General features: G+C 52.7%; 1 protein-coding gene across 2 annotated transcripts in view; it reads left to right on the top strand.

Annotated features, from left to right (window-relative positions):
* The first annotated feature begins 8,555 nt into the window (after positions 1-8,555).
* The window catches only part of DCP2 (decapping mRNA 2), a 76,308-nt gene continuing 72,606 nt past the window's right edge, over positions 8,556-12,257 (top strand). For both annotated transcript variants that reach the window (XM_056537460.1, XM_056537459.1), the window contains exon 1: positions 8,556-8,765. In XM_056537460.1, the coding sequence (XP_056393435.1) occupies positions 8,713-8,765 (53 nt within the window). In that variant the 5' untranslated portion in view covers positions 8,556-8,712. The remainder of the gene's footprint in view (positions 8,766-12,257) is intronic.

Genomic DNA, 12,257 nt, shown 5'->3' with positions numbered 1-12,257 from the left:
ACGGCAGGAGGTCTGGAACACAGGCTAGGAACACACAAGGAAACGCTTTCACTGGCACGATGGCAACAAGATCCGGCAAGGGAGTGCAGGGGAAGTGAGGTGATATAGGGAAGTGCACAGGTGAACACACTAATTGGAATCACTGCGCCAATCAGCGGCGCAGTGGACCTTTAAATCGCAAAGACCCGGCGCGCGCGCGCCCTAGGGAGCGGGGCCGCGCGCGCCGGGACAGGACCGAGGGAGAGCGAGTCAGGTACGGGAGCCGGGGTGCGCATCGCGAGCGGGCGCTACCCGCATCGCGAATCGCATCCCGGCTGGAAGCGGAATCGCAGCGCCCCGGGTCAGTGGATCTGACCGGAGCGCTGCAGTGAGGAGAGTGTAGCGAGCGCTCCGGGGAGGAGCGGGGACCCGGAGCGCTCGGCGTAACAGTACCCCCCCCCTTGGGTCTCCCCCTCTTCTTAGAGCCTGAGAACCTGAGGAGCAGACTTTTGTCTAGGATGTTGTCCTCAGGTTCCCAGGATCTCTCTTCTGGACCACAACCCTCCCAATCAACTAAAAAAAAATTTTTTCCTCTGACCTTTTTAGATGCCAGAATCTCTTTGACGGAGAAGATGTCCGAGGAGCCGGAAACAGGAGTGGGGGGAACAGATTTGGGAGAGAAACGGTTGATGATAAGTGGTTTAAGAAGAGAAACGTGAAAGGCATTAGGAATACGAAGAGAAGGAGGAAGAAGAAGTTTGTAGGAGACAGGATTAATCTGGCACAAAATTTTGAAATGACCAAGATAGCGTGGTCCCAACTTGTAGCTAGGGACACGGAAGCGGACATATTTAGCGGAGAGCCATACCTTGTCTCCAGGAGAAAAAATGGGAGGAGCTCTTCTTTTCTTATCCGCGAACCTCTTCATGCGTGATAAAGCCTGTAAAAGAGAATTTTGGGTCTCTCTCCATATGATGGAAAGATCACGAGAAATTTCATCCACAGCGGGCAGACCAGAGGGCAAGGGGGTAGGGAGGGGGGGAAGAGGGTGACGGCCATACACCACGAAAAATGGGGATTTGGAGGAAGATTCAGAGACTCTGAAGTTATACGAGAATTCGGCCCATGGTAGAAGATCTACCCAGTCATCCTGGCGGGAGGAAACAAAATGTCGTAAATAATCACCCAAGACCTGGTTAATTCTTTCTACTTGTCCATTGGATTGAGGATGATATGCAGAAGAAAAGTTTAATTTAATCTTGAGTTGTTTACAGAGAGCCCTCCAGAATTTAGACACGAATTGGACGCCTCTATCCGAGACGATCTGCGTAGGCAACCCGTGAAGACGAAAAATGTGTACAAAAAATTGTTTAGCCAACTGAGGCGCTGAAGGAAGACCAGGAAGAGGGATGAAATGTGCCATTTTGGAGAATCGATCAACGACCACCCAAATAACAGTGTTGCCACGGGAAGGGGGTAAGTCAGTAATAAAATCCATACCAATCAGAGACCAAGGCTGTTCGGGGACAGGCAGAGAATGAAGAAACCCAGCGGGCTTCTGGCGAGGAGTCTTATCCCGGGCACAGACAGTGCAGGCTCGCACAAAGTCCACAACATCCGTCTCCAGAGTCGGCCACCAATAGAAGCGAGAGATGAGTTGTACAGATTTCTTGATGCCTGCATGACCTGCGAGATGGGAGGAGTGACCCCATTTGAGGATGCCGAGGCACTGGCGTGGAGAAACGAAGGTCTTTCCTGGAGGAGTTTGCCTGATGGAGGCTGGAGAAGTGGAAATCAGGCAGTCAGGAGGAATGATGTGTTGCGGAGCAAGTTCAACTTCAGAAGCATCCGAGGAACGAGAGAGAGCATCGGCCCTAATGTTCTTATCGGCAGGCCGAAAGTGGATTTCAAAATTAAATCGGGCAAAGAACAGAGACCACCTGGCCTGGCGAGGATTCAGCCGTTGGGCAGACTGGAGGTAGGAGAGGTTCTTGTGATCGGTGTAAATAATAACTGGAAATCTTGATCCCTCCAGCAGATGCCTCCATTCCTCAAGTGCTAATTTAATGGCTAGAAGCTCTCGATCCCCGATGGAGTAGTTCCTCTCCGCCGGAGAGAAGGTCCTAGAAAAAAAACCACAAGTAACAGCATGCCCGGAAGAGTTTTTTTGTAGAAGGACAGCTCCAGCTCCCACTGAGGAGGCATCAACCTCCAATAGAAAGGGTTTAGATGGGTCAGGTCTGGAGAGCACAGGAGCCGAAGAAAAGGCAGACTTGAGCCGTTTAAAGGCGTCTTCCGCTTGAGGAGGCCAAGACTTGGGATCGGCATTTTTTTTGGTTAAAGCCACGATAGGAGCCACAACGGTAGAAAAATGTGGAATAAATTGCCTGTAATAATTGGCGAACCCCAAAAAACGTTGGATAGCACGGAGTCCTGAGGGGCGTGGCCAATCTAGAACGGCAGAGAGTTTGTCTGGATCCATTTGTAGTCCCTGGCCAGAGACCAAGTATCCTAAGAAAGGAAGAGATTGGCATTCAAACAGACATTTCTCTATTTTGGCATAGAGTTGATTGTCACGAAGTCTCTGAAGAACCATACGGACATGCTGGCGGTGTTCTTCTAGATTGGCAGAAAAAATCAGAATATCGTCCAGGTATACAACAACACAGGAGTATAAGAGATCACGAAAAATTTCATTAACAAAATCTTGGAAGACGGCAGGGGCGTTGCACAGGCCGAAGGGCATGACCAAATACTCAAAGTGTCCATCTCTAGTATTAAATGCCGTTTTCCATTCATCCCCCTCTCTGATGCGGATGAGATTATAAGCACCTCTTAAGTCCAGTTTGGTAAAGATGTGGGCACCTTGGAGGCGATCAAAGAGTTCAGAGATGAGGGGTAGGGGGTAGCGGTTTTTTACCGTGATTTTATTAAGACCGCGGTAGTCAATGCAAGGACGTAGAGAGCCATCTTTTTTGGACACAAAGAAAAATCCGGCTCCGGCAGGAGAGGAGGATTTACGGATAAAGCCCTTTTTTAAATTTTCCTGGACGTATTCAGACATGGCAAGAGTCTCTGGGGCGGATAGAGGATAAATTCTGCCCCGGGGTGGAGTAGTGCCCGGGAGGAGGTCAATAGGACAATCATAAGGCCTGTGGGGAGGTAGAGTCTCAGCTTGTTTTTTGCAAAAAACATCCGCAAAGTCCATATAGGCCTTAGGGAGACCGGTTACAGGAGGAACCACAGAGTCACTGCAAGGGTTACTGGGAACCGGTTTTAGGCAGTCCTTGGAACAAGAGGACCCCCAACTCTTGATCTCCCCAGTGGACCAATCCAGGGTTGGAGAATGAAGTTGAAGCCAGGGAAGTCCAAGGAGAATTTCGGAAGTGCAATTGGGGAGGACCAAAAGTTCAATGTTCTCGTGATGAGATCCGATGCACATTAGAAGGGGCTCCGTGCGGAAACGTATGGTACAGTCCAATCTTTCATTATTTACACAATTGATGTAGAGGGGTCTGGCGAGACGGGTCACCGGGATGTTGAACCTGTTGATGAGAGAGGCCAAAATAAAATTTCCTGCAGATCCGGAATCCAAGAAGGCCATAGTAGAGAAGGAGAAGGCAGAGGCAGATATCCGCACAGGCACAGTAAGACATGGAGAAGCAGAGTAGACATCAAGGACTGTCTCACCTTTGTGCGGAGTCAGCGTACGTCTTTCCAGGCGGGGAGGACGGATAGGACAATCCTTCAGGAAGTGTTCAGTACTGGCACAGTACAGGCAGAGATTCTCCATGCGGCGTCGTGTCCTCTCTTGAGGTGTCAGGCGAGACCGGTCGACCTGCATAGCCTCCACGGCGGGAGGCACAGGAACAGATTGCAGGGGACCAGAGGAAAGAGGAGCCGGGGAGAAAAAACGCCTCGTGCGAACAGAGTCCATATCCTGGCGGAGCTCCTGACGCCTTTCGGAAAAACGCATGTCAATGCGAGTGGCTAGGTAAATGAGTTCATGTAGGTTAGCAGGAATTTCTCGTGCGGCCAGAACATCTTTAATGTTGCTGGATAGGCCTTTTTTAAAGGTCGCGCAGAGGGCCTCATTATTCCAGGATAATTCTGAAGCAAGAGTACGGAATTGTACGGCATACTCGCCAACGGAAGAATTACCCTGGACCAGGTTCAACAGGGCAGTCTCAGCAGAAGAGGCTCGGGCAGGTTCCTCAAAGACACTTCGAATTTCCGAGAAGAAGGAGTGTACAGAGGCAGTGACGGGGTCATTGCGGTCCCAGAGCGGTGTGGCCCAAGACAGAGCTTTTCCAGACAGAAGGCTGACTACGAAAGCCACCTTAGACCTTTCAGTGGGAAACTGGTCCGACATCATCTCCAAGTGCAGGGAACATTGGGAAAGAAAGCCACGGCAAAACTTAGAGTCCCCATCAAATTTATCCGGCAAGGATAGTCGAAGACCAGAAGCGGCCACTCGCTGCGGAGGAGGTGCAGGAGCTGGCGGAGGAGATGATTGCTGAAGCTGTGGTAGTAGCTGCTGTAGCATCACGGTCAGTTGAGACAGCTGTTGGCCTTGTTGCGCTATCTGTTGTGACTGCTGGGCGACCACCGTGGTGAGGTCAGCGACAACTGGCAGAGGAACTTCAGCGGGATCCATGGCCGGATCTACTGTCACGATGCCGGCTGGCAGGTAGTGGATCCTCTGTGCCAGAGAGGGATTGGCGTGGACCGTGCTAGTGGATCGGTTCTAAGTCACTACTGGTTTTCACCAGAGCCCGCCGCAAAGCGGGATGGTCTTGCTGCGGCGGTAGTGACCAGGTCGTATCCACTAGCAACGGCTCAACCTCTCTGGCTGCTGAAGATAGGCGCGGTACAAGGGAGTAGACAGAAGCAAGGTCGGACGTAGCAGAAGGTCGGGGCAGGCAGCAAGGATCGTAGTCAGGGGCAACGGCAGGAGGTCTGGAACACAGGCTAGGAACACACAAGGAAACGCTTTCACTGGCACGATGGCAACAAGATCCGGCAAGGGAGTGCAGGGGAAGTGAGGTGATATAGGGAAGTGCACAGGTGAACACACTAATTGGAATCACTGCGCCAATCAGCGGCGCAGTGGACCTTTAAATCGCAAAGACCCGGCGCGCGCGCGCCCTAGGGAGCGGGGCCGCACGCGCCGGGACAGGACCGAGGGAGAGCGAGTCAGGTACGGGAGCCGGGGTGCGCATCGCGAGCGGGCGCTACCCGCATCGCGAATCGCATCCCGGCTGGAAGCGGAATCGCAGCGCCCCGGGTCAGTGGATCTGACCGGAGCGCTGCAGTGAGGAGAGTGTAGCGAGCGCTCCGGGGAGGAGCGGGGACCCGGAGCGCTCGGCGTAACATACACACATATAAATCTATCACAAGAGCAGCATATGTTTGCTATGGGGATTTTCTACTGCTCTGGACAGCAGAGGTCAGCAGAGAGCCCTGTGGTCGTGACATCAGAGAAATCCAAAAAGATAAACATTTCCTCTGTAGTATACAGCCCTTAAAAAGTACTGGAAGGATTAAGATTTTTTAATTGAAGTAATTTTCAATTCTATGCAGTAGAGAAAGGAAAATGCGGAGCACTGACCGTTTATGCAGAATTCTTTATTCCATGTCACAGGAGCTTGGCGTCAGGTCTGAAGAAGCGCACGCGCTCGATATGGCCCGTCACCTGAAGGTCTCCCTGCCACCCCGCTCCCCCGCACGCCAAGCTCCTGTGACATGGAATAAAGAATTCTGCATAAACGGTCAGTGCTCCGCATTTTCCTTTCTCTACTGCATAGCCTTATTGCACCTGCACAGCAGCGTAGAGCACAGTACCGTAGCAGTTATCCACAGTAGGGATTGCCGTTCACATGGGACACGTGCATCTGCTAGTTACATCCATGCTGCTTATATAGAATGGTGCGCAGCCACTCTCCTTTTGGAAATAATACATAATTTTCAAATCTGTTTAACTTTCCGGCACCAGTTGATTTAAAAAAAAAAAGTTTTCCACGGGAGTACCTCTTTAAACCCCTTCCCTATTAAATGTTTGAATCACCCCCCTTTTCCCCCCAAAAAAATGGAAACTAAAATAAACATAAAAATATGTGGTACCGCCGTGTGCCTAAATGTCTGAACTATAAAACTATAACGTTAATTAAAGTGCATGGTCAATAGCGTACACGTATAAAAATCCAAAGTCCAAAAATGGGTATTTTTGGTTACTTTGTGTACCTTAAAAAACTTATAAAAAGCAATCAAAAAGTCCCATCAAAACATAAATGGCACAGATAAAAACTACCGTATTTTCTGGCGTGTAAGATGACTTTTTAACCGTGTAAAATTTTCTCAAAAGTCGGGTGTCGTCTTATACGTCGGGTGCTGCAGTCCCCTGGGACGCCCGGGGTATGGATTATCCATACCCCGGGTGTCCTGGCCGAGATTAACTTCCCCCGTCACATTCGGGACATCCTTGTGTCCCAACAGATTTTTTCGGGACACAAGGATGTCCCGGTTACCTTTCTGTGGCCCCGTGTTAACTTTAAAAATACAGGCGACGCCGGAAGGTAGCGCACACAGCGACGTCACTGACATCCCGTGCGTGCACCCATAGCAACAGCAGAGCGGAGCAGCGAGGGCGCGCAGACATGGTAAATTACCAGCACGTCATCTTCGGTGCTCCAACCACCGCTCCTCCGGTCCCGGGACCTCATGATATGGACTGTAGGCCATAGCAGTAGATCGTGACCCCGGACCAGAGGAGTGGTGGTCGGAGCACTGAAGTGGGGCACTACACAGACATACAGCCTCAAGCCATACACTGTATATGGCTGAAGGCTGTATGTCTGTGGTGTAATTATACTGGCAACCTAATGTGGGAAAAAAAACAACCTAATGTGGGGGAAACTATACTGCCAACCTAATGTGGGGGAACTACAACCTAATGTGGTTGAACTATACTGCCAATCTAATGTGGGGGAACTACAACCTAATGTGGTTGAACTATACTGCCAACCTAATGTGGGGGAACTACAACCTAATGTGGGGGAAAAACAACCTAATGTGGGAGAATAACAACCTAATGTGGGGGAACTATACTGCCAGACTAATGTGGGGGAACTACAACCTAATGTGGGGGGGGGGGGGGGACTATACTGCCAACCTAATGTGGGGGAACTACAACCTAACGTGGGGGGAACTATACTACCAACCTAATGTGGGAGAACTATGCTGACAACCTAATGTAGGGGAACTATACTGCCAACCTAATGTGGGGGTACTGTGCTGACATCCTAATGTGGGGGGGACATACGGCCAACCTAATGTAGGGAAACTATGCTGACAACCTAATGTGGGGGAACTCTGCTGCCTACCTAGTGTGGGGGAACTATGCTGACAACCTAGTGTGGGGGAACAATGGTAAGGTACGTATTGCGGTAGAGGGGTAGTCTTATACGGCAAGTATATCTCAAACTCTATATTTGAACTGTAAAAGTTGGGGGTCGTCTTATACGCCCAGTCGTCTTAAACGCCAAAAAATACGGTACCTATCTCATACGTCCCCATTTACGGGGGGAAAAAAAAGGTTATAGGGGTCAGAAGAGGACATTTTTAAATGTACCAATTTTCATACAAGAAGTTATAATATTTTAAAAGAAGTAAAACAAAATAAAACCTAAATTATCATTTTATTGGTGTGGACCTACAGAATAAAGATAAGGTGTCATTTTTACCGCAAAGTGCACTGCGTAGAATCAGAAGACCCCCAATTTTTTTTTCTTCAATTTTGCCCCACAAAGATTTTTATTTTGATTTCGCTGTAGATTTTGTGGCAAAGTGATTGGTGTCATTACAAAGTACAATTGGTGATGCAGTAGGTGTCTGTAGGTGGAAAAGTGAAAGCGTTATGATTTTTAGAAGGTGAGGTGGAAAAAACGAAAGTGCAAAAAAGAAAAAAATTTTAAGGGGTTAAACAGGGATCTGATTTGTTACTGTGGGTAACCACTGTATGAGAGAGGGGGAGGGGGGAGAGAGGGGGCGAGGGGAGAGTGAGCGAGAACGAACATATACCAGTGTTTTCCAAACAGGGTGCCCCTAGCTATTGCAAAACTACAACTCCCAGCATGCCCGGTCAGAGTGTTGTAGTTTTGCAACAGTTGGAGGCACCCTGGTTGGGAAACACTGGCATATACACTAATATACATATCTCTGAGGCGTTGCATTGACGGTTCAGAGACGTCTCACCCCAATTAATGAGATTGTATAGATAACATGGAACGTAATACTAGATGAACGAGCTGAGTTACGTTCGGTTCATTGAATCCTCCCCGCCAATGTATTTATAGTAAAAATCAAACATTCCAATGAGAACGTTTCCTATCACCTACTCGTCCAATCAGATCACGCCTTGTTGCCAAGGACAGCGATGGTATTTAGTTAACTGGTCAGACCCTACCCTTTGCGTCATCATGGGAGGGAGGAGAGAAAAATGGCCGCCGTCTCTCGCTGATTGGCTGAGCGCCTTTCCCCTGCCTGTTGACGCTGTGCGCATATTATCCGCCGTACGGCTGGCGGCGGAGATGACGCAGTGAGGCTGCTAGAGCTAGAGGAGTTCTTGTTATTATTATTGTTTTTGTTTCGTTTCCTCCTCTAGCCCCGCCCCTCGTCTCCCGCTGCCCACAGGCTCCTGGACCGCGTTGTCTCCGGGATGTGCCTGTGTCCAACATGGAAAACAAGCGAGTGGAGGTTCCCGACGGGGTCCTGGACGACCTGTGCAGGTGACGGCGTACTTCATTGCTTCTGGTACTCCTGTAGTACTACAAGTCTCAGCACATCCTATCACCTTGCTGGGACTTGTAGAACAAAGAAGAAACGCAGCCTCACCCCCATATATAATAGAATCCCTGTGGTTTCCGTCGCTGACACTCTGCCCCCCCCCTTGGCCATGCTGGGAGTTGTAGTTTTGAGAGCACTGATCTAATGTGTATGGAGGCTCTTCTCCAGCAGATTTCAGGGATGGGTAGCATTCGAGTCTGGCAGTGCTCTCTCTCCAGCCAGGTGTTTGGAGGGTTAGGAAGAACGTGTGTCCACCTAACACAAGTTCTCTGTGCAGCGAGGACAGGACAAGCTGGGGCTCTGTGCAGTGAGGACAGGACAAGCGGGGGGCTCTCTGCAGTGAGGACAGGACAAGCGGGGGGCTCTGTGCAGTGAGGACAGGACAAGCGGGGGGCTCTGTGCAGTGAGGACAGGACAAGCGGGGGGCTCTGTGCAGTGAGGACAAGCGGGGGCTCTGTGCAGTGAGGACAAGCGGGGGCTCTGTGCAGTGAGGACAGGACAAGCGGGGGGCTCTGTGCAGTGAGGACAAGCGGGGGCTCTGTGCAGTGAGGACAAGCGGGGGGCTCTGTGCAGTGAGGACAAGCGGGGGGCTCTGTGCAGTGAGGACAAGCGGGGGGCTCTGTGCAGTGAGGACAAGCGGGGGGCTCTGTGCAGTGAGGACAAGCGGGGGCTCTGTGCAGTGAGGACAAGCGGGGGCTCTGTGCAGTGAGGACAAGCGGGGGCTCTGTGCAGTGAGGACAAGCGGGGGCTCTGTGCAGTGAGGACAGGACAAGCGGGGGCTCTGTGCAGCGAGGACAGGACAAGCTGGGGCTCTGTGCAGTGAGGACAGGACAAGCGGGGGGCTCTCTGCAGTGAGGACAGGACAAGCGGGGGGCTCTGTGCAGTGAGGACAGGACAAGCGGGGGGCTCTGTGCAGTGAGGACAGGACAAGCGGGGGGCTCTGTGCAGTGAGGACAAGCGGGGGCTCTGTGCAGTGAGGACAAGCGGGGGCTCTGTGCAGTGAGGACAGGACAAGCGGGGGGCTCTGTGCAGTGAGGACAAGCGGGGGCTCTGTGCAGTGAGGACAAGCGGGGGGCTCTGTGCAGTGAGGACAAGCGGGGGGCTCTGTGCAGTGAGGACAAGCGGGGGGCTCTGTGCAGTGAGGACAAGCGGGGGGCTCTGTGCAGTGAGGACAAGCGGGGGCTCTGTGCAGTGAGGACAAGCGGGGGCTCTGTGCAGTGAGGACAAGCGGGGGCTCTGTGCAGTGAGGACAAGCGGGGGCTCTGTGCAGTGAGGACAGGACAAGCGGGGGCTCTGTGCAGCGAGGACAGGACAAGCTGGGGCTCTGTGCAGTGAGGACAGGACAAGCGGGGGGCTCTCTGCAGTGAGGACAGGACAAGCGGGGGGCTCTGTGCAGTGAGGACAGGACAAGCGGGGGGCTCTGTGCAGTGAGGACAGGACAAGCGGGGGGCTCTGTGCAGTGAGGACAAGCGGGGGCTCTGTGCAGTGAGGACAAGCGGGGGCTCTGTGCAGTGAGGACAGGACAAGCGGGGGGCTCTGTGCAGTGAGGACAAGCGGGGGCTCTGTGCAGTGAGGACAAGCGGGGGGCTCTGTGCAGTGAGGACAAGCGGGGGGCTCTGTGCAGTGAGGACAAGCGGGGGGCTCTGTGCAGTGAGGACAAGCGGGGGGCTCTGTGCAGTGAGGACAAGCGGGGGCTCTGTGCAGTGAGGACAAGCGGGGGCTCTGTGCAGTGAGGACAAGCGGGGGCTCTGTGCAGTGAGGACAAGCGGGGGCTCTGTGCAGTGAGGACAAGCGGGGGCTCTGTGCAGTGAGGACAAGCGGGGGCTCTGTGCAGTGAGGACAAGCGGGGGCTCTGTGCAGTGAGGACAAGCGGGGGCTCTGTGCAGTGAGGACAAGCGGGGGCTCTGTGCAGTGAGGACAAGCGGGGGCTCTGTGCAGTGAGGACAAGCGGGGGCTCTGTGCAGTGAGGACAAGCGGGGGCTCTGTGCAGTGAGGACAAGCGGGGGCTCTGTGCAGTGAGGACAAGCGGGGGCTCTGTGCAGTGAGGACAAGCGGGGGCTCTGTGCAGTGAGGACAAGCGGGGGCTCTGTGCAGTGAGGACAAGCGGGGGGCTCTGTGCAGTGAGGACAAGCGGGGGGCTCTGTGCAGTGAGGACAAGCGGGGGGCTCTGTGCAGTGAGGACAAGCGGGGGGCTCTGTGCAGTGAGGACAAGCGGGGGGCTCTGTGCAGTGAGGACAAGCGGGGGGCTCTGTGCAGTGAGGACAAGCGGGGGGCTCTGTGCAGTGAGGACAAGCGGGGGGCTCTGTGCAGTGAGGACAAGCGGGGGGCTCTGTGCAGTGAGGACAAGCGGGGGCTCTGTGCAGTGAGGACAAGCGGGGGCTCTGTGCAGTGAGGCTCTGTGACATGCTACGGCCTCACACATGAGGATGATTGACAAGCCAGGAGCCTGCACAGAGCCTTGCTTGTCCTGCCCTCACTTCCTGTATTTGGACTTTTCACAGGCAATAGCTGCAGGGACAGCACTTTTTCACCTGAAAATATACCAATGTATATTTAACCAATGTATATTACAAATATACATATAGTTGTATTATCTACATTATATAAAAAGTTTTTGTTGACGACAGGTACACTTTAAACCACTAGCTATAAGAGGTGTATGGCCACCTGTAAACACTTGGCTCACATTCTTTTCAAGCTGTGTTTAGACCAGTGTTTCCCAACCAGTGTGTCTTCAGCTGTTGCAAAACTACAATTCTGATATCTCCGAAACGGCTAGATGGATTTTGGTCACCCATGCTATTACACTGTACATGCAAGTTAGTGCGGGTGGTGCTGCTGTCAGTTTCTCTTTAAAGGGGTAGTCCAGTGGTGAAAAACGTATCCCCTATCCTAAGGATAGGGGATAAGTTTGAGATAGCGGGCGGTCCGACCGCTGGGTCCCCTGCGATCTCTCTGTACGGGGCCCCGGCTCTCCGCCCAGATAGCGGGTGTCGACCCCCGCACGAAGCGGCGGCCGACACGCCCCCTCAATACATCTCAATGGCAGAGCCGGAGATTGCCGAAGGCAGCGCTTCGGCTCTGCCATAGAGTTGTATTGAGGGGACGTGTCGGCCGCCAACTCGTGTGGAGGTCCACACTCCCCCTTCCCACGGGCTGTCGGGGCTCCGTACAGGAGATCGCAGGGGGCCCCAGCGGTCGGACCCCCCGCTATCTGCAACTTATCCCCTATCCTTAGGATAGGGGATAAGTTGCTCACCACTGAGTCACCACTGGACTACTCCTTTAACCCCAGAGGATGCATGGCGTACAGATACACCCTGGGCGCACCAGGATGTACATGTATGGCATGCGTCCTGCTGTGGCTATGGGGCAAGTGCAGGAGCTGTGCTCGCATGATAGAATACTGGTCCTGGCTGCAGTGCATGTGGAAA

Source organism: Hyla sarda, chromosome 1 (genome assembly GCF_029499605.1).
Source record: "Hyla sarda isolate aHylSar1 chromosome 1, aHylSar1.hap1, whole genome shotgun sequence".
NCBI classification, from domain to species: Eukaryota; Metazoa; Chordata; class Amphibia; order Anura; family Hylidae; genus Hyla; species Hyla sarda.
The sequence above is the reverse complement of the archived record's forward strand: the minus strand, read 5'-3'. Positions and strand labels throughout refer to the sequence as shown.